The 23366-nt window shown below is 40.9% G+C and overlaps 1 protein-coding gene across 4 annotated transcripts; it reads left to right on the top strand.

Annotated features, from left to right (window-relative positions):
• The first annotated feature begins 17558 nt into the window (after positions 1-17558).
• Positions 17559-19675, top strand: LOC149256687 (protein transport protein SBH2-like). Of its 4 annotated transcripts, none has more exons than XM_089460836.1 (2): positions 17559-17716; positions 19103-19675. In XM_089460836.1, exon 2 carries the CDS (start codon positions 19110-19112, stop codon positions 19359-19361), a length of 252 nt encoding a protein of 83 aa, XP_089316962.1. In that variant the 5' UTR covers positions 17559-17716; positions 19103-19109; the 3' UTR covers positions 19362-19675. The 4 variants fall into 4 exon arrangements, with proteins under 4 accessions (XP_089316962.1, XP_089316963.1, XP_089316964.1 ...); XM_089460837.1 differs by having other exon boundaries at positions 17710-17817; XM_089460838.1 differs by lacking the exon at positions 17559-17716 and adding an exon at positions 17818-17946.
• Positions 19676-23366: the final 3691 nt, after the last annotated feature.

Genomic DNA, 23366 nt, shown 5'->3' with positions numbered 1-23366 from the left:
ACTAAGGGTTGCGGTAAAGCCAGATTGTGTGCCTCAGTGGACCTAGGAATCCTTGATGGTGAATGGTGGGATATACGGTAAAGCCAAGAGGTGGATTTTCTCTCCGTTGGGCCTAGTGATTTCGGGATGGAATGCACAGTAAAACCTGGAGAGTATGTCTTGGTGTAGGGTCTAGTGATCCCTAGATCGGATCATGGATGCACGGTAAAGCCTGAGAGACGAGGAGGAACTCAAATTCCTCATTTTGTAGGTGGAGAACACCGATGGCATCCACATTGATTGGTGTTTTTGATGTGTTCTATGAGTCCCACATTCATGCTTAGAGTATGGCACGGGGGTGATTGGTTGAAGAGAGACTTGGCTCAACCAATATATGGTCGGGTGAAACGTGGTAGTCCCATCTCCGATTGGTTCATTATATTCATTAATGAGAAATTCATTTCCTTGATTTTCATGTGTAAATGTACTGGTGTATATATGGATTTTGATGGCTGATATGTTTATCGTATTTCTCTTCCTATTACGTTGGTTATATGTACACTTTGTGACAGCAACTATGTATGGCTCTCAACATGTTTTTACTTGTATATGAATGGATAATGTGTTTATGACCTAATAGATGAATATGCATCAAATGACATGAGGGAACAATGGTTTATAGTGATTCTCAGATAAGTATGAGATCCCTACACTTAATTCTGTTGTTTACACATGTAGGTTACATGTCGATGATATGTTTGATGAAATTCCTGTCATGGCTAGTAGGGGCCTGGTTAAGGCCTTTTTGAGATTATTGCTTTTGCATCATTGTTTCCCTGTACTTTTATTGATTTAAATCTTTCATTCCATTCTGGATAGTGGCCTGGGCCTAAAAAAGTGGCTTAAATCGTAGGGTCACTGGCACAAAACTGGCAAGTTTGATCCACAGTCACTGGCATGTAGGCCTACGAGAGTGACTTTAGGTCTCTGGTCACTCCCTTGCCCATAGCATGAGAGAGACTATGGCCTCAGAGGTCCAAAGAAACATTGGGACCCAGGGACAGGCTTTCCGAGTGGTTGAATTGTCTTTTGACGGTTCTGCTGATGATGTTGGATGACTGTGTGTGATGTTCTGTCGATTCCACTTCCTTAAGGTCATCTAGGAGGTCGAATCTGCCTCTTGTCTTATGTTTACCCCAGTTGGCATGGTTACGTGGGTGAATGTGGGAGGAGGGTGTTACAATGAAAATCTAGAATGGTTGCATCTGTGGTTTATTATTGAGGCTAAGATATTTACAATTTGAGATTTCTATGATCTATACAAATATAAACCACATGAAATTATTCATTGAGACAACTAATTGTGTTATTCTTTATTGATTGTTCACTTTATCTCTCAAATGATGCAACAATGCATGCCAAAGTGGATGTTAGAGCATAAGCCCTAATGCATGGATATCATGAGAAAAACAACAATATGTTACCTTCTCCATATCTTGCTTGAGAATCCCATAGAGGCATAAAAGGTTTTTCTTCAAGCATCAATGTTGCAAAGGACACCTCTTACTGAGCTTGAACTTGGAATGAGATGCATGTAAAGAGAGCTTTGGGGCATTCTCAAAATATTTGATATATAAAAGTATTTTCACACTAATGTCAATGTTGATAGAAACAACAAGAAAGTGAAAGCATGTGATAGATAAAGATGTATAAACTCAATTAAAGGGGAATGATCAATTTAATAAAAGAATGAGAATTTGATGATATAAAAAATTGAATGAATAAAATCACAATCCTCACATTTGTAATTCTAATTCTAGGTTTTGTTATGCTAACAAGGTCCATTTTATGTAGGTTCCTATCCAAACTTAATCAAGAACATACATGTTAGAGAATTTCATTGAACTTAAGAGATAATTTTTACCCCAAACAAACTCATTAACAATCTTATGTGTGAAACCAAACAAAACTACACATTGTATAACCCATTAGCTAGACCAAATGTGTTCAAGATCAATGGATTGTTGATATAGTTACATTTAAGTATTAACACTGTGTTATGTTTCCATTACATGTTTATTGCAATAATAAGGATGTGATGATCTGCATACTAAGTGGTGGAGAGGCCAATGAATGTGTTCAAATAATAATCAATATTAGATACCCACCTTATAATCCCATCATGACTTATAACACATAGACAAATATATTGTAAATCAACATCTTAGATACATTCAGACAAATAGAATACATGCACTTGAAAAAAAGAGATGATTCCATATATTTGGATTGAATTAATGTCTATTGTTTTCTCTTCGTGATATCCATTGACCCATACAATTATAGTTTATATCACTATAATTTTCAAATGTCATTACAATGAGTTTGTGCACCTTCGTAGACTTCTTTTTTGTTACCATGGTGAATCAATAACTCATTGGAATAATATGGGAAAGGCTCAAGATCAAACCTAGCAACTGCCACTATAACACCAAGAGTATATCCAACAACCCTTAAGTTAGATATACTAGGAATTTATGATTTAGCAAGATCCAAGGCTCCACAAGGGCGGGGGACTCTACTCAATCGTTATCACAATGGGCCAAAGATGCCCCCCAACGGGATTTGAAACTGAATGGATAGTATAACATGCCATTGTGTCAACTACTCAGTCATCCCATGAGGAGACACACCTTCGTAGACTTTAGTAGTCAAATCACTATGCAAAAATGGGTCCCTTGTCCCACAAACAAAGGGGTCTAAACCAATTTTCTGTATGACTTGACCATGACCTTAAAATTAGATTATTATTATTAATTCATATCCTTAACCCATGGCTAATTATTTTGTTTTTTTATAGATCTAAGAGTGGAGGCGAAGTTAATAAAAGAAATTGAATTAGGAAGAGTGTGAGATTTGAATGCATTAAGCATGAACAATAAATGTAATGTCAATTCTCATATCAACAAGGATCATTAGTGCTCTTAGAACATCAATTTCATTATATATTAAGTGACACTTGAAATGGTTTAATGTTATAATATGATTACTTGAGCAATACTTTATAAGGTGGATTTAATATTGTAGAAAGATACATCCTATTATAAAATACAAGAGAACCAACGAAAATGTAAATAATTTTAATTATTAAATGTTGGATAAAAAACAAATATTGAACATTGGTCATGATTCATGAAGCACATCTGTGCTAAATAGATGTTGTGATGTTATATTATCCAAAAGTTTTGACTTAGTCAAATTACATAAAAATAAAATAAATAAAAATAATATTTATAACTAGTAACTATTAATAATTAAACCAAGAGAAATAAAATTTCTCAATCCAGTGAATCCAAAAGGTGCAAGATGTTAACTTGATAGGTCCTCCCCACTAAAGCCATTTTTGCAATTTATTAGTTGACCATTGTGTTTGCATTCATACAAAAATTTCATAGCTATCAAACATCCACCAAAAAGGTACCCTTTATAAATAGTTCCAAAGCCTCTTTGCCAACTTTTGTTTGCTAGATTGTTTGTGTAAGCTCTTATTTGACTTTAAGAATGTGTGGTAGACTCTTGTGGGCGATCAGAATGACTTCATAGCCCCATAAAACCACGAATATCTTGTTACAGCTTCATGTTTGGAATGGGTCCCCTAGGGTCAATGTTGGGGTTAAAAGCCCAAGTTTTGGGGCTAAAGGCCCAAGTTTTGTATAAAGAATGTAAAGTCTCCACATTTTGTGGTCACGGAGCGTGAAGATGTAAACAGTCAAAAAGGGTTTCCGCCCTTAGTTTAGATAGCTTGTGTCAGCTTGATGAGATCCACCCTTGGTCTGCGGGCCATGGGAATGTATAAAAAGGGAGTCTTAAAAGAGTCTAAGGAAATTTTTAGTAGAGTTATAAGTAATTTTTTGGGCAATTGAGAGCTAAGAGCGAAGAGTCTTAGCGTAGGAAGAGGCTCTGCAGCTGAGTGCACAGAGGCCTAGGGTAGAAGTCTGCAACTGAGTGCGCGAACCCCTGCAACTGTGTGTGCAGGGAAGTTAGAGTCTATACTGGAGATCTGAACCATCAATAAAGAGAATTATTTTGAAGATATTTGTGTATGACCTATTTTACTTCTGTTATGAATGTTTGTAGTTATGTTATATTGAATACTGGGTTTATGATTTAATGCTATATTGATGCGCGAATCTACATGTTTTACTTTGTCATATGAACGCAAGTAAGAATATTTGTTTATGCAAAGATAATCATAATGCATGTTGAAGTTAACCAATACTTAAGCTAATCTGGGTAGACACAGAAGTAAGAGTAATTACAGAGGCGTGTAAGCATCTCAATTGACTATTTAGGGTCAACAAAGGATGGTCGGAGACCCTCGCGAAGGTTTCAAAGCCGAATAAGAGAAGTAATTTGATAAGCCCTAAAGGGCTTATAGATCTACGCGAAGGAAGGGTTAGGGTATAAAACAACATCACAACCATCTCAGGGTGCGGAAACTTGGTTCCTACATCCCCCCATACTACTACGGGTGAGACTTCAGTTCGCGCTCCACGGATTGATGCCAAAAGGGCTAGTAGTGTAGGGATTTGCTTGGCTAATTAATGTTGAACCTAGGTCAGGGCCCATCAATCCAAAAAATGTTTCTGTAGTCAGGATTGGGATCTGCACAATGAGATGTATGATGTTGCATAATTGGAATCCAACTAGGAAAGAGATCGAAGAATGGTTGGATGGAAAGATCCACGAATTTGTGGCGCAAGAGAACAAGAATTCACAATTGATGAAAAAACATTGGTTGGATAGATACTTGTACACATAAGTACACGAGATCTTCTTATGTTCCTTCCTGATCGAGTTGTACGAGTGGATTGCGAAATTAGTAGACAGTCAAGGAAGGTGGAGGCTTGACGGTCCAATAGTCTGGACCCCGAAGTTGGTGCAACGATTAGAAGCCTCCAAGGATAAGATTGTGCACGTTGTCGATCATGGGCTCGATCGTATCATAGGAGGGTTCGTGACAGAGTTCGCGGTCAATACCTCAGTTAGTTACAACGAAGTAGAGTGCCGCTTCTTCAAGGGGCCGCGAGGTAAGTATTTAAAATCGTTAAATACTTGGATTAAGATGCTCTTGTGTGAAAAGTGGGTTATGCAGCTACCTTAATGTTTGGGGCTAGATGGAATGGAAGGACATTTAGGAACAAGGGAAGAACATGCCCTGAATATAGCTTGCTAATTGAACCCCCTCTGAGTGACGATGAGGAAGCAACACAAGCATCTCCGTAGAGTGCTATTTAGTTGATAAAGCAAGGGTTCCTGCGAATACCCCATCCACCCACACCGCCTCCATCTTCAGCCTCGCCACATACGCCTTCGCCTATGCCACCGCCACCTCCGCCACCATTCAATATGGCTAACTCTGTAAAGCTACCTGTGTTGAAGGGCATAGGAAATGAAGATCTGGACTAGTTTTGGTTCGTCACGAAGGCTGTATGGGAAGCTCAGGGTATTACGGATGATCAAATGAAGAAATATACGTTTGTCAGTGCTTTGCAGGATTGTGCGCTAACGTGGCACATTAAGTATTGCATTGATAAACCAATGTCGTGTTGGCAGATATCCAGACTGCGTTGAATAAGGAATTTAGTAGACCTAAGTTTGAAGCACAATTAATTGTGGGATTCAAAGAGATCATGATGAAGCCTGGTGAGACACCCTGGGATCTGGATCAGAGATTAAAGTGTACGATCTCCAAGGCTAACATGAATCTGACTAATGGGCAGCACCGCGAATGGTTTGTGGCTTCGCTCCTACTTCATGTAAGGGTTGTCCTATCACAACAGAATATTGGGACCCAGGCAGAAGCTCTAGAAATTGAGATGAGGTTGCATGAGACACCGATGCAAGATGCTAATTTGGGGGTTCAACATATTCATGCACAGTTGCAGAATCTTTGCCTAGAAATGCAGAGTCTGAAGAAAGATAAAAAAACTTGACCCGAGGTGCGCAAAGAAGTTTGGTGCCTAAAGTGTAAAAGATAGGGGCACGACAAAGATCATTGTCCGGTTTTCACAAATTATGTTGCAGCAGGGGGACCAATGCCTCTGAATCCGGAAGCCACAGTAGGTCCAAGTATAGGGCTCACGCTATGGTGCACTATCTGTCAAGTAGCCAGAAAGCATGCGATAGACAATTGTTGTTTGCTGCAAAAATTTGTATAAATACCGCAACAACTCTTCTGCAACTTCTATCAATCAATGGGTCATGATGAGCACAATTGCCATAGTTATGAATTAATGATGGATAGAACACCTGCATACAGGGTGCAGGCAGAAACCCGACCTCTGGACCAAGGCGCTGGAGGAGCGCAAGGTGAGTATCAGGGGCACAGATGAGACCGAGGTGGAGGAGGACCTAGTAGAGGTCGAGGGCAGGTCATTTGTTACAATTGTGGGGGGACAGGACACTACACGCGAGACTGCCCAAATCCGATGCGACTGTCATGCCGTTATTGTACTCAGTTTGACCATGCGATGGAGGATTGCCCTATATTGTTAGCTAAGATATGCGAGAAAGGGGCGTAACCTCAACAGCTGACTCAAAACCTATAGAAGATCCTAAGGTAAATATTGTGATGTGGAGTGGAGTGACACCTGGTGAATATAAGGGGAAGCAGCCCGAAGAAGGTGAGTGGGTCCGCGAAGTGCCAAAAAAGGAGACCAGGTTTGATCTAGAATGTGTGAAAGAAACGTTTATGGAAGCAAAGAAAAGATTCGCTGAGGCCTCTACCTCAGAGAGTCAGGAGAAGCCGGCTGAAGAAATGGACCCGTACATGATTACCACGTTCTTGGAGACATGCATGAAACTGCTACGTGATAGTAAGGCTATGGAGGGACTGCAGGAACTGATCAATAGGTGTGTTGGGAAGGAAAATGCTATTGATGGACTGTGTGTAGTCAGAAACATTGGCAGGCATAAGACGAGAACGGGGCGTGAGATGAGGCTTACTATACATATAGGATAATATGAGATGGATCAAGTTATCTTAGATTTGGGGTCAGACGTGAATGTTTTGCCGAAACAAGCATGGGAGAGAATGGGGAGACCTGCACTACAGTGGTCTCCAATTCAGTTAAGGATGGTGAATCAGCAGAAAATCATCCCAATGGGGAGGTTGCAAGGGGTAACGATTGATATTGAAGGCGTAAGCGCACTAGTTAATTTTGAAGTGATAGAGATTGTGGATGACAGCAACCCCTAACCCGGCCTCCTTGGGATCGACTGGGCCACTGACATGAATGGGGTAATTAATCTGAAGAAGTGGAAGATGATATTTGAGAAGAAATTGCTCCGCGTAGTGTTGCCACTGGACCCTGCAGAAGGACCGCATTACACTAAACCGGTCCGCGATTATGAAAGTGATGACAATTTGGACCAGATTTACAAGATAATGACACAAGATCAGGACTAGGTGAATCTGATCGCAAACGGACGTATTGCATGGGACCGCGAAAGTTCCCACACATCAGATTCGGATGAAGAACTAGAGCACTGGTAGAATCGACTGCATGAAGTGTCTATGCTGCACTATAATATGATGACCAAGTCATTGCATTGTGTATCATCAGAGGTAATAAATCCGCCTTACTATTATGGTTTAACCGATGTTGATGACTTTTTGGATGCATTTGGAGGGAAGTGACAGATAAACATCACTTCTAGGCCCTGGACTGGGTGCTGCGCACTACGCCTACGAGATGGTGGGGCACCCATAAAGACACTTTTGATGATTGGCGCATATACCAAAAAAATGATGAGAGTGCGGTTTGGTCACCCACAAGTGCGGCTAACAGAAATGTATGATGGGAGGAATGATCCGTGTGACCATTTGGCCAAATGGACTGAAGTGTATGGAGCGAAGCCTTAGCTAGAGTGGGTCCATTTGTTTTGTCATACCTTGGATGTTGTACCGATGAATTGGTACTTGGAAATAGAGCTCCGCCATGGCACTGAAGAATGGGATGTTTTGCGCTAAGGATTTTTTATGACGTTCAGCTTTCAGGATGGATTTGAATGTATCGACAAAGTGTTGCAGCAGGTTAAGGCAGCGATCTTCATGATACCGCAAGATCCTTTAGATTTGATTCAACCTGATTGGACTACCCAGCTGAGCCACGTGCTGGAGTGCTACAATGTAACAACAAAAGAAGAAGATGAAGACCCGAGGAAGATTAATATTCCAGATATTGAAGATCACCGCGAAGTCGAAGGACCACAACTAGAGAACCCAAACATAACTGAGCCACTCAAAACTGACAGGTGAATATTGGCACAAAGGTAGAGCCGAAGTTTGCAAATATTGGGGACTAATGGGATGACGCGACAGTAGATAAGGTCGTTGAATTACTCCACAAATATCAGGATCTGTTCCTCACGAAGCTTTCAGATCTAAAAGGGATAATAGGAGACTTGGGTGTCATGAAGATCACTCTAAAACCAGATGCGAAGCTAGTTAAGCAAAGACCTTATCGCCTCAATCTGAAGTATAAAGAAAGGGTCCACTTAGAGTTGGATAAAATGCTTGCAGCAAGCATCATTGAACCAGTCGAGGAGTCTAACTGGGTAAGCCCAATGGTAGTTCAGGACATGAAACAGAAGGATGAGATACGAATATGCGTAGATGACCGGAAGTTAAATGACGCCTGTGTGCATGATCCCTTCCCAACTTCGTTCATCGATGAGGTGCTGGATAATGTTGGCAGCCAGGAAGCATATTCGTTTACTGATGGGTTCTCAGGGTACCATCAGATCAAGATCGCACCGGAGGATAGAAATAAGATGACCTTCGCAACTGAATGGGGGTGCTTCCAGTATACTGTGATGCCCTTTAGGCTGAAGAACGCGCTGACAATCTTCTCACGCGTAATCATCGAAGTGTTCAAAGATTTCATTCACAAATTTCTGGAGGTATACTTTGACGATTGGACAATGTTTGGACTAGTAAAGCGCCACGTAACAAGTCTGCACTTGATGCTAGATACATGCCGTAGGTACCATATTACACTGAATCTAAAGAAATTTTGTTCTGCATCCCTTTTAGGATCTTACTGGGTCACGTGGTATGCAGACAAGGCTTGATGGTAGACCCGACGAAGATCGTTGTTAAAATCGATTTCGAGGCACCAAGAAGTGTGAAACAGTTGCGCGCAATATTGGGGCATACATGGTACTATAGAAAGTTCATCAAAAGCTATGCCCAGATCACCACACCAATGGAGAAACTGTTAAAAAAGGATGCTACATTTTGCTAGAATGAGGAATGTTAGAAGAGCTTGGATGTACTCAAAGAGAAAATGGTCACCGCGTTGATCCTAGTCTTCCCAAATTGGAAGAGGAAATTTCATGTGCATGTGGATGTGTCATGTATTGCGCTAGGAGCAAGTGCTAACATAGGCTGGTGAGGGAGAATTGGATCATCCCATAGAATTCGCAAGTAGGAAGCTATCTAAAGTTGAGAAGAATTATTCAATGACAGAGCGCGAAGGTTTGGCCATGGTATACGCGCTCCAGAAGTTTAGGCACTACTTGTTAGGCGGACACTTTAAGATGTATACATACCATTCTGCATTGAAGTACTTGGTGAACAAGCCTGTGTTGGGGGGGGATATGTAGATGACTGTTGTTGTTTCAAGAATATGATTTTGAAGTTATTTTGAAACCAAGACGATTGAATGTTGGGCTAGATCATCTATCGCGCATTAAAACAGGAGAGGGGCCTACTAATTTGGAGGAAGGATTACCTGATGCGCAACTCTCTACGGTGCACATCGCGAACAGTCACTTTGAAGATATTATACACTACCTGATGATGGGAACAACTCTAGAAGGATATACTAGCCATCAAAAGAAGGAATTGGTGGTGCATGTGACAGACTTTTCTGTCATTGCAGGACACTTGTATAAAATGGGATCATATGAAATACTGCGATGTTATGTCCTATAATTTGAACGAAACAACATCCTCGTTGAGCCTCATGGAGGAGCCACAAGAGGAAATTATGCGGTCAAGGAAACAATGCAGAAGATTCTACATGCTGAGTTGTGGTGGCCGACACTGCATAGGGATTCAAAAGCATATTGTAGGGCATGTGATGCATGCCAAAGGTCTGGCAAACCATCGTGAAGGGATGAGTTGCCGCTGAATCTGTAGATATTGTTACAACCTTTAAAGAATTGGGCGATTGACTTTGTGGGACCAATTCAACCTCTAGGAAAGAAGACGGATGCGCGGTACATCATTACCGCGACTGAGTATTTAAACAGATGGGTGGAGGCGCAGCCTATGAAGGACTGTATAAGAACGACAACAACAAAATTCATCTTTGAGTACGTGTTGACAAGATTTGGTTGTCCAAAAATTTTAATGAGCAATCGTGGTACGCATTTTCTTAATGAGACGATTAGCGCGATGAAGGAGGAATTTCATGTTTACCATCAAAAGAGCACACCATATCACCCGCAGGCTAATGGAATGGTAGAAGCGTTTGATAAGATATTGGAAAACGCACTGATGAAGGTTTGAAATACACAAAGAAATGACTCGGATGTGCGCGTGCCCGTAGTGCTATGGGCTTATAGAACAACTTGTAAGAACCTGACTGGACAAACGCTTTTCAAGCTGGTTTATGGCATTGAAGTTATGATGCCAATGGAATGCATTGCACCTAGTTTGTGCATAGTGGTGTTCACAGGAATGGTTGATCGTGAAGCCATGGAAGAAAGGCTTGCACAGCTGGCAGAACTGGAAGTAGAAAGGTTTTTGGCTGGATTACATCAGCAAGTTCAAAAGGAACGCGAAAAGGCATGGCACGATCGGCACATCAAACTGCGCACCTTCAAGGTAAATGAGTTAGTGTTTTTATATGACAAGAAGTTTGATAAATTTCTAGGAAAACTTAGGATGCATTGGTTGGGGCCCTATGTCATCAAGGAGATTACCGATGGTGGAGCAGTTCAGTTGGTAAAGTTGAATGGAGAGCCATTCCCAGGAAGGGTGAATGGTAACCGGTTGAAGCCATACACCGGGGATCCGACCCGATGACCACATAGTGGAAGCACAGTCTTAGCACTCCAGGTAGCTGAAAGGAGGCGCAGGGCTATAAACTACACTGCCCGGGTTGTAGAATTGGGTGATTGGGGTACTGCACAGAATGGAGGATTGTCACAATGTCAGCAAAAGCGCGGGGGGAGCTGCGCTATTGAAGGAGAGACTATGCAAGGCAGTCAGAAAGTGACCGTTATGGTCATTGTTCATGACTTGACAGTGGGAAAATGACTAAATGGAGCAGGGGGCAGTAATTAAGTTGGAATTTAAGATCAAGATCTTTGAAAACCTACCACCACTATAGCATTTATGAACTGATTTTGGGGGGAATGGTCATATTCAAATTCGAAATTGCCTATAAATTACAAATGGCCGACCAACGAAAAACACTTGGAATTTTGAGAATTGAGGTGTTGAGCTATTAGGTGCACAGTGAAACTTGATTATTTCAAGGCTTTGGTAGCAAGTTCAGTGTTTGGGAAATTGCCGAAAGAAACTTAGGAGCTGTTAATTGGCATTATATTGGCACCCGTGGAGACTACAAGTGTTGAAGAAGCAATGACAGCTGAAGGAGCTACCCTGGAGGTAGTGAGTGTAGAGGTGCATGCAGAAGTACCCAAATCGCCAAGGTCCCCCAAGCCGAGGCCTATGCTGCCCAAAGAAGGACCCAAGATGAAGAAGGATAAGCAAAAAGCAACACAGCTAGTGCGTGAGTCACTGAGGAAACACCAGAAGAAAGAAAAGGATACTGCACAGGAGAAGGCCAAGGTAGTAGACCTGGACTTGATGAGGACATCGAGGATGTCGGTGTGGGCATAGAAGATGTTGACATGGGGACATAAGACATTGACACTGAGGGGGCAGACCCTATCTCCAAACTGCCACCATATATCCCTCCACGCCAAGGCAAGGCGAAGGTACCAAAGGACATTGACGAGAACAAAATCACACTTTTCACCCCATTGCTACAAAATCACATTTGAAAGATCGCGCTTGGCACGTATCCCCCTTTTGAAGCTAGAGGACTAGGATATAGCATATACAAAGCATTTTCCCCACTTGGCGACTGATACATTCATGCACTGTGTCTTCTATAAAGACTCTAGTGTGACGGTGCTAGGGCCAAGAAAGTGGATAAAAGGGGTGGAGAAGGCAGTATTGTTGAACCTTCTCTAGGTGTCGCATTACAACCGCGCACCCATAACTTTGATAGTGATCAAGCAACTATTATGCTTGGTGCACGATGGGTGCCTTTGGTTAGGAGATCTGATCCCAATCACTGACATGTTGATCCACAAGATCACCTTACCGCACTCAGACTTGAATATGTCCATGGCATTTGGTGGAAAGTCAGGTGAGGGTGACCTTGTTGAACGAATGAAGGACAAGTTCAAGCTTTCCATGAAGCCGTGCGGCTACTCCATCTCTAGCATAACCGATCTCGTGGTTAAAGTAGCCACTTAGATTTTGGCGGGGAAGATTATGATGAAGTGTCGCATAGATGAAGTACCGACACCGGTGGTTTCTTTAGCAACCCAGTGCTCGGAGGGTGTACAATTTAACTAGGCGCATTACCTCTATAGCGATTTCCTTGCGAACTGCAGAGAAGCACAAGATCAAAGCAAGACTTTCCACTACGTATGACTACTGCTATCAATTGTACTAGTTGCTTGGGACTTACCAGAGGATAGTCAATTTCCTCCAATTGCACTAGATATGCCAGAAGTAGAGAAGTTCGCTTTGCTCTAGGCCACAAAGGACCCCCAAAGGATCAAGGACAACAAGATATTCTGGATTCTCATGGAATCAAGCATCCACGCCACCATCAACCGCAAGTCGCAGCTCTCACAGACTATCTTTGAGCAGTTGTCCAAGTATGTGGAGTTTAAGGCAAACTTCCACTGTGTGTCCATCAGAGCGCGAAAGGACCCCACACAAAAATGGTATGATCTTCCATACCTGGCGACGGATGATGCAATCGTCATGGTTCTGGAGAGTTGGCCTATAGAGTGGCGCAAGGCCTTAGACTTATCAGTTGGGACTAGTAAGTTTGCCGTGAAGTAGAAGAAGGAAGAGGCCAGGTTAAAGATGGAGCAATTGGCAAAAAACCGAAGGAAGGAAGTTGAGGACAAAGCCAAAGTAGAGTGCGCAGCCAAAACATAGGCAGAAGGGGAGGAGGAAGAGGACGATCGTGACTCTGATAGGAGTTAGAAATCGCCTTCTCCACAGCTAGACAAGGAGGAGCAGCGCTCAGAGCAGGGAGGAGCGGACCTGGCGACTACTCCATTCCAGGTTAAGCGCACACGAGAGCAAGAGAAGGTAGGGCCGTAGAAGAATTCCAAGGCCATTGAATCGTCCCTGGACCCAATCACCTTAACAAAGGGTGATTTGAATGATATCGGTGATGTAGTGAGGGATGTGACGTGGAACTGCTGCAACAGTTCAAGCAGCAACAAAAACAAGCCTTGGTCACCATTCAAACGGGTCTACACAAGCTGAAAATCTATGCTACTCAGGTGCAGACCACTATAGGGCAGGGCAACGTGACATCGAGCAGTTTTGCGCTGAGAACCTCAGACGCAGCAGAGACGGTTCGTACAATGGATTCGTGGGCTGTCGCACTATCGGATTTATCATTGGCCACAGAAGAAAAGGCTGACAGGGCCACTGTCAACCCCATCAAGCAAGTCGGGCTAAACTTGGTTGTGTTTCCAAGTGAAGCTCTTCACACCCTACTGGATGGTGTGATCGCGGAACTATGGGCTTGGGAACAATGTGCCTTGAACGTTATCAGTGAGCAGAAGGTGAACAATGCACAAATGTTCGTTGAAAAATCGTCCACAATTGATCTTCTTAGGAAGATCACAGAAAAGAATGAGCGCACAACCGTTGTGGTGGTTGAGGCATGCCGGACTGTTCTAGAGATGAACATCCTCGAAGATGCGCCAGTTGACACAAGGATCCGGAAGCTTTTTGCAGGTGTGCGTGAGGCACGAACAGAGCTAGCTAAGGTTTAGTTTGAACTAAACCTTAAGATCACAGAACTTGAGTTAAGGGCCCAACCTTCAACTCCACCAGAAGTCAGAGAGCAGCGCGCAATCTCTGTAAAAGATGTCGTTGCAGCTATTGACACCACTTTGAAGGATTGCACTGTGCTCTTCGAGTAGGCACTTGAAGTAGTGACCAATCTGCAGGAAGATCCCAACATGCAAAGACTAGAAACTTAGGCATGAGAGCTGCAACAGAAGTACGATGAGGTTAAAGCGACGACGCTCACCATCACCATCATGCAGAGGTTGGAACAACTGCAGGAAGCAAAGGCCTTAAAGGAACGGGTGGATGCAACTCAGCACAAGGAGGTAGTACTGAAGGCCAGATTGGGGCCTTGGCCGGAGGAAGCCTATGTACTCACTACCTCCATTGAGGGGAAATTTTCCCGTCTGCAGGCGACATAATAGAAAATACAGGTAGATAGTGTAGAACCAGTGACGGAGCAACTGGTCGAGCAGGTTAAGCAGGCGGCGACGTAGTGTACCACCGAGGTTGAAGTCGTCTAGGTGGAGTTGGGAGGTCTTCACGACAAGATCTATGCACCAGCCGAGTGACTTGGGGCGAGTCACCAGATTTGTGTTGGGGGCTTGTTGGGAACGAGTCCCCTAGGGTCAATTTTGGGGTTAAAAGCCCAAGTTTTGGGGCTAAAGGCCCAAGTTTTGTATAAATAATGTAAAGTCTCCGCATTTTGTGGTTGCGGAGTGCAAAGATGTAAACAATAAAAAAGGGTTTCCGCCCTTAGTTTAGATAGCTTGTGTCAGCTTGATGAGATTCGCCCTTGGTCTACGGGCCATGGGAATGTATAAAAAGGGAGTCCTAGAAGAGTCTAAGGCAGTTTTTAGTAGAGTTCTAAGTAATTTTTTGGGCAAATGAGAGCTAAGAGCGAAGAGTATTAGTGTAGGAAGAGGCTCTACAGCTGAGTGCGCAGAGGCTTAGGGTAGAAGTCTGCAGCTGAGTGCGCGGACCCTTGTAGTTGTGTACGTAGGGAAGTTAGAGTCTGTACTAGAGGTCTAAATCATCAATAAAGAGAATTATTCTGAAGATATCTGTGTATGAGCTATTTTACTTATGTTATGGATGTTTGCGGTTATGTTATGGATGTTTGCGGTTATGTTATGTTGAATATTGGGTTTATGATTTAATGCTATATTGATGCACGAATCTATATGTTTTACTTTGTCATATGAACACAAATAAGAATATCCGTTTACACAAAGATAATCACAATGCATGTTGAAGTTAACCAATACTTAAGCTAATCTGGGTAGACACAGAAGTAAGGGTAATTACAGAGGTGTGTAAGCATCAGAATTGACTATTTAGGGTTCGTGAAGGACAATCAGAGACTTTCGCGAAGGTTTCAAAGCTGAATAAGGGAAGTACTTTGATAAGCCCTAAAGGGCTTATAGGTCTGTGCGAAGGAAGGTTTAGGGTATAAAACGACATCACAACTATCTTAGGGTGCGAAAACTTGGTTTCTGCATCCCCCCATACTACTTCGTGTGAGACTTAAGTCTGTGCTTTGCGGATTGATGCCGAAAGGGTCAATAGTGTAGCGATTTGCTTGGCTAATTAACATTGAACCTGGGTCAGGGCCCATCAAGCCAACACTTCAATCCCGCACATGTAGGTTCTCTCTATTCCCAATTTATAGGTGGTTATATATGTATGAGAGATTCCTATGTCCTAGTTATGGTTGACAGAAGTTCAACATCTAAATATGGGACATGACACTTGTTCTTGTTTATATAATCAACTAATAGATTTGTTTTGATTAGTTTTTCTATATATTTTGTTTGTATATAATATTTTTCTTAATTGGATGAATGTGCCATTTCTCAAGATCAAACCTAGCAACTGCCACTATAACACCAAGAGTATATCCAACAACCCGTAAGTTAGATATACTAGGAATTTATGACTTAGCAAGATCAAAGACTCCACAAGGTTGGGGGACTCTACTCGAGTGTTATCACAATGGACCAAAGATGTCCCCTAGTGGGATTTGAAACCGAATGGATGGTATAACATCCCATTGTGTCAACTACTCAGTCGTCCCATGAGGAGACACACCTTCGTAGACTTTAGCAGTGAAATCACTATGCAGAAATGGGTCCCTTGTCCCACAAACAAAGGGGTCTAAACCAATTTGGTGTATGACTTGACCATGACCTTAAAATTAGATTATTATTGTTAATTCATATCCTTAACCTATGACTAATTATTTTGTTGTTTTATAGAGCTAAGAGTGGAGGCGAAGTTAATAAAAGAAATTGAATTAGGAAGAGAGTGAGATTTGAATGCATTAAGCATGAATAATAAATGTAATGCCAATTCTCATATCAACAAGGATCATTAGTGCTCATAGAACATTAATTTCATTATGTATTCAAAAAGACGAGGTGTCCAAACTTCTCTAGGAAGCTTCATTAAGTGACACTTGAAATGATAGATACATTAAGGTTATAATATGATTACTTGAGCAATACTTAAATACAAGAGAACCAACGGAAATATAAATAATTTTAATTATTAAATGTCAAATAAAAAACAAACATTGGTCATGATTAATGAACCACATCCATCCTCATTGTGCTAAAGAGATGTTGTAATGTTATATTATCAAGAAGTTTTGACTTAGTCAAATTAAAAAAATAAAAAAAAAAATAATAATAATAATAATAATTATAATTAATAATTAAATCAAATTTTTTTCCAAAATGCAAACTTTTTTCTCAAGTTTTGCACTAAAACAAATTTGCATTGAGATCCATGATCTCTCTTTTAACATTTGATAAAATTTGGAATTAAAATGGATGATTCGTGACTTTCCATCTCTATGATCAATTTAACCTAACCCAAGTTGTTTTATTATTATTATTATTATTAAAGACCAAATTCACATATAAAACCTCTTATTTATAAAACAAGAAATTATCTTCCTTGAAAAATTCAATAAATGTAGTCAACACGTCCTTAAACTTCCGATCCAATGACGAGGTCAACACGTCCTTAAACAAACAGGTTGCATGGACCATGGGTACCTGATACACTTACCAAAAAGGGAAGGTTTTCTATTTTTTAAATTTAAAATTAATAGAAATTTCCAACACAGCTGTAGATTTTTCGGCATGTTTTCTGCCTAACCTTTTTAAAGTCAGGAGCGATGGTTGGCCTTGGCAGTGACGGTCGACTTAGGTGGTGATTGTCGGCGTCAACGTCTTCCTTGACGTCACATCTAATAGCTTGTGATATCATCAGAAATTACTGCAGGGAAGTTAGGAGACAATGGATTCTGGAATGTAACTATTTCCGAATCCCCACGTGTCAATCGAGAACCATGACAAGTTGGATAGTTGGCATTACAGTGGGCCAATAGGCTTACTCCTATGACGCGAAGGATTCTTTAAGCTAACCTCAACCAAACCCAAGCGAGGGATTGGAGGCAACCCCACGGTAAGAAACTTTGTATATAACGAATGTAAATCGTAATCGATCATATCACAGCATAGATTAAGATCGTTGTCCGGAAAATATCTTTTCATCGCCCTCGGTTCGCTGGTTGTCAATTTTCAGTTCAAGGTACCCATTATAATTGCTGCTTCTCTGTGTCTTTTTATATAAACACAATTGTTTGCTTTGCTTTATGTAGGTTTTTTGTTGAAGGAAGAAAACCTATCAAGGTTAGGCATCAGGAATTGTTTGGGCTCCTTTACAATCTTTCACATCTTTGATTTTCGTTGTGTGGGGAGGAAGAATAATTCCAATTATTGTGCAGATCTGCAGGAGGAAAATGTTTTGAAATGTATTCTGTAGGTTTTCTTTTGAAAATTAGCTTCTGTTACGTAGATCGTCGTAGCCAATTTTATGTTTTCTTCAATTTATCTCTGACAAAATTGTGTACCCCCTTTACCATGCACCTGCATATTCAAAAAACTGAGAATGTAGGTCCCTGATAAGCGTGCAGCTATATTTGAGCCCTTAACTTCAGCGGTCGGGAATCAAACCAGTGTAAAATTCAGTGAATAATGAAAATGCTGAACGTCTGTACATATCCAAGCGCTTCTAGGTTCCAGATTTAGATATCTGTAGCTCTTTACCCCCTTGGTATGTGTTATTTTAGGAAAGCTATGGTTCGTAAACAAGCCCTAGATTCCTAACCTGCACATTATTTGCTTAGAAATTATAATTGCCCACATTACTCACAAGTATACATTTTGCATCTTAACCTCCCCTGCATTTGTATCCCAGAAGTTTTGGCGATTTTTGGTGAATCCAATTCGGATCCCCAATTCTGTGGTTCCGACCTGTACTGGGTGCAGCGGGGTGCCATCGTAGGGTGCAGACAGGTGATTCTGGTAGCTGTGATTCCATGCACAAGTGAGGCTTCTATATTGTAGTATGCATCTCATAGGCCTGTTCATTACTTGTCTGATGGTCAAAGCTCCGTTAATAATAATACCAGGACTAATGTTACGAATTCTTAAAATGGTCTTTTTATATCACACTGGACTGAATGCAAAGAAACTAGTCACTACGTGCTCCCAATCAAATTCCCTTTCAGAATAAAAAAGCGATTCTAACAAAACTCTAAGAATCAGAATCAGTAATTGAATGATCTGGTTGAAACGAGTGAGAAATTGTCCTGGAATCAGGGAAGTACTTTAATCAAGAAATATCTCAAAGGGTCTATATTTTTGTTGACTTGTTTATAATGGTTTCTGGGAATTAATAGAGACACGGGACCATGTAAAATTTTAATTTTTTCCTCGACTCTGTGTTTTATCCCATGTAAAATTTTAATTTTTTCCTCGACTCTGTGTTTTATCCCATGCTTTCCTTATCATGTTCCGACAAAAAAGGGGAAATATACCTTTAATTCATTTCATATCTCTGGGGAACTACTATCTCAAATATTTTTGTGTCTGCTCTGATTGTTGGTGTTAATTGCACGTGATACTCTTTCAGGTCCAAAATGGTGGCAAGAACAGGTGATCCTCCTAGAGGCAGTGCTGCAGCTGCAGGCATGCGGCGAAGGAGATTGTCAGGAGCTGCAGCTGGATCTAGCAATAGCAGTGGCAGCAATATGCTGAGATTTTATACTGATGATGCTCCGGGACTTAAAATCACACCAACTGTGGTGTTAGTGATGAGCCTTGGATTCATTGGCTTTGTCACTGCTTTGCATGTGATTGGTAAATTATACCATTATAGGGCTGGAGTATGATTATATCTTGCAATAAAGATTCAGAGAAGCAAATGCATGCTTTTGACAAAGAAACCTTTGTTTTTATTAACTGTTAGTTGCAACTTTTTTTTCAGCGGAACTACTATGAGTTTTGAAACTTTGGTCCCACAAAGTGGGCTTTGAGAGGTTTTGCTACCTTCCGGATTTGTATAGACGAAATTCATTTGAAAATTCTGATGTTTACTGATTTCCGTTTCTGAAATAGTTTGCGAGATATTAACATTATTATGAAATTTCTGGCATGTTTTTAACAAAATATACACACGCAACAGATTGGTTCTTTTTGTTATTTATACCTCAATTGTAGTGGGTAAATAAATACTGATGAGATCTCATGTTTATACTATTAATCTAGTGGGTAAATGCTGTTGGAATTCATTGTTTAAACTTTTGTTTCATCTCCTTGTAATGTTATGATCATTGTTTACATGTTTATTATGATCAAATCTATGGCCAGATTTCACAATAAAATGCACTCTTATGAATGGATCTTTTTTCAAGAGATGTTCTAGTGCAGTCATTTATCAGTATATCCACTTGACTTATGTGAAATTAATCTACCAATGATTTTATGATTCCCTATCGCAACATCTTGCTACATACGCATTTTTCTACCTGTTGATACTTGTGCACCATGCATAGACATGGAGCTTAAGAACTTCAATATGACAGTAAACTATATACTCAAGATAACGGATGCTCCTGGTACGAAAGAAAAGGTTTTATTATTACGCTGTAAGGCATTTCCCCCTGAAAACAACTCCCCTGTGATCATTCGTGTATCAGTTATTCACCGTCAGATGGCTTGTTAGACGATTGAAACTTTATCCACCGTTTGATGTCACCACGTTATTGTCTGTTATTCGGTTTCAATATTATTCAGTTTTCATAACTCCTTCGTGGGTCTCTGAAGAAATTTCCTGCCATGGGGCTCGTGCTTCTCTGAAGAAATCTCATTTGTTGAAGGGTTGCAGACATATTCATAACTCCTTTGTGGGTCTCTGAAGAAATTTAAGAAATCTCATTTGTTGAAGGGTTGCAGACATCAAAGGGTTTTCAGGTGTTGTATGGGAATAATTATAACGGGCCTGTGGAGGACAAACCGCTCTGAAATTGGGGGCATTTGTGGATAGAGACACCACCAGAAATAATGTGTCACCTGCAACTTCTACCAGTTCTTCTACTGCTTTTACAATCTAAGGCAATGTCTATCCAGATGGGTATGTAGAAGATCCAACCCAAATGAAGGAAAAACTGTGTGCAGCTTTTATGGTTAGAGGAGCAGGAGGAGGAGGGGGTGCAGTTCAGCAGCAACAGCACCGGCAGCACCAGCAGTAACAGCACCGGCAGCAGCAGATACCCAATCCAAATCCCAGGAGGCCCTTTCTCAGCAGGAGGATGGCGCGTTTGAGGGAGGCCACTGCTATGAGGGCGCATTTGAGGAAGGCCACTTCTATCTTGTTAGTGGCTTTATTAAATAAGATACCCAATCCAAATCCCTGGAGGCCCTTTCTTAGCAAGAGGAGGGCGCGTTTGAGGAAGGCCACTGCTATCTTGTTTGTGGCTGGACTGGCCCTGGCAATCTGGCATTGGATGCCTTTAGAAAGGTAGTTTCAATTAAATCCAAATGCTTGCCTTTAGAAAGGTAGTTTCAATTAAATCCAAAGCCAATAAAATTTTGTATGACATAATCCCCATTAAAATTTTATGTCAGGCATTTATAATTTTTCATAGGAAACTTCAATGTAAGTTTGATTTTTCATAAGAAACTTCAATGTAAGTTTGAGTGTATTTCTGTAGTGGATATTTGATGTTTCTTGAAGTGTCATCAGTTGTTATATGCAGTTGATATTACATGATATGACTCCAAAGTTCATATGAGTTTAGGAGAAGAAACTAATCAAAAGATTTCGATTGCCCAGAGTTCTGTATCAAATTTAAAGTGTTGGCATAGTCATTTTGTTATGCACATACACTAAACTTTTCCTTTTTGCTGGATACTCAAATAGAAACTGAAAAATTTCTGGCAAAATTAGTTGAGGAGCCAGGGAAGCAGAAGGTTTGATGTTCTCTCTTACCTTGTACAATACTTGAGAAAGTGGCATACTGTAATGATCTATGTGGGATGTCATTTATTGGTTAAGAGTTAGAACAACATATGTTTGATGCACTCCAGTAGTCTAGGGATCTAAGCCTCCAATACTTTCAGGACCTTGAGCTTTTACCATGGTCTCGATTTTAGAGTTGTTTTTATTGAACTAAATAAGTTTGTATATAATCTAACAAATCTAGATTCTTGTATGATATTCTAGCAAAAGTATCGTAACATTAACGATTGTTCTGTTTTGCAGAAGGGACATACACAGCTCAGAAATTAGACAGTGTGTGTCATTTTTTGGGTTATCAATCTCGTGACTCTTTACCATCTAATTTTGATTGCAACAATGCATTTGTAAGTGCAAATACCATTATAATTACACGAGTAATCAAGCGTTTCAGAGTAATGAGTAATGTGTACCTTGAACAGGTTGATGCTCTTTTCTTACAGACTCTAGGTCAATTAGCATTATGTCTTGTCATACTACAGTTACATGGCTACCATCACAAACCTAATTCAACCAATATTTGTTTCCTGTGATTGCTTCTAGTGTTGGGATCACTTCCATGGCAGCAGGGGTAGTCTACTATCGTTTTGTTTGGAAAGTGCAGGTATTGCATGTCTTGGTGGGGAAATGTCTATGTGTCTATGTGTAATGTGCTATAATGGTTGGAGTAGGCATGATAACAAAGAATTCAGGTTTAACACCAGAAGACATTTTCAGGGTCAGTCACATTGCATCGAAGTGTCCAAAAGAGAAATTATGCAGGAATTGCAAGAAGCTTGGTCATCTTGCAGCTGATTGCCGCAATGAGCCTGTCTGTAACATGTGTGGTAAAACAGGTCACATGGCAAAGGAATGTTCTGCTCATGAGCTAGGACTTCCAAAATCCACACTCTGCAAGAAGTGCTATTTGCCTGGGCATATTATGCTAGACTGTCCTAATGATAAGGCCTGCAATAACTGTCGCCAGACACTTGGCTCGAGATTGTATGAATAGCCCGGTTTGCAATGGGAGAATGTGAATTTGAGCAAGATGGAAATCATCATTGCTGCAATAATTTGCATTGGAGATACTACAGGTCATCTCTTTGAAGCATTGTTTTGAGTTAATTCATTGCTTCCCACTTCTTTCAGGCATTAAACAAGAAAATATTTTTTAAGGGCAATCTCCCATTATTATTTAAATTACAAGTTTTATTTAGTTTACTGTTTGTTCTACGCTGTATTCTGTGAAGCGATTGTATAAGGACAAGTAAAACAAAATTTACTAGAATATATGTGTTTTTTCAGCAGATACAAGGGGTTATTCTGCGGGTTTGTGCCCTCCCTCAGGGTAGCACTCTCATTTTTTCTTCTTGCAGCCAATCATTTGTAGTTTTTATGGCAGTACTGGTCTTATGGATGGCAATTGGCAAATGGTTGTTTCCTGTGCTTATGGGGCCGACTATCATTTGTGGGTTAATGAATAGGAGGCCCTTCAACACATCGACATGTCAATGTGGTAAGATAGCATGCAACAGCCCATAGATAATAAATGTAAGGAAAAGATGATTTCACAAGGCATAACACTGAAATCATCGGTAATGTTAGTATCCTAGTGTGGGAGGATGCCATCACATCAACGTGGGCAACGTGGGGACTTGCATCTGAAAGTCAGCTTCCAGATTGGCAAACCTTTCGGTGCAGTTATGCTTTATAAAACATATGCTATCACATCAACATGGGGACTTGCATCTGAAAGTCCGCTTCCAGATTGGCAAACCTTTCAGTGCAGGTATGCTTTATAAAACATATGTTTCACAACTGTTATGCATATGGAACACTTAACAACAGGAAGGAAGGATTGACCCTTTGTTATTTTAGGGGCTGTAGTTGGGCCCAC

The sequence above is a fragment of the Pinus tabuliformis genome, chromosome 7 (genome assembly GCF_031772625.1).
Source record: "Pinus tabuliformis cultivar Carrire ecotype Pingquan chromosome 7, CPIR1, whole genome shotgun sequence".
Lineage (NCBI taxonomy): Eukaryota > Viridiplantae > Streptophyta > Pinopsida > Pinales > Pinaceae > Pinus > Pinus tabuliformis.
This window is presented reverse-complemented; position numbering and strand designations above follow the sequence as displayed.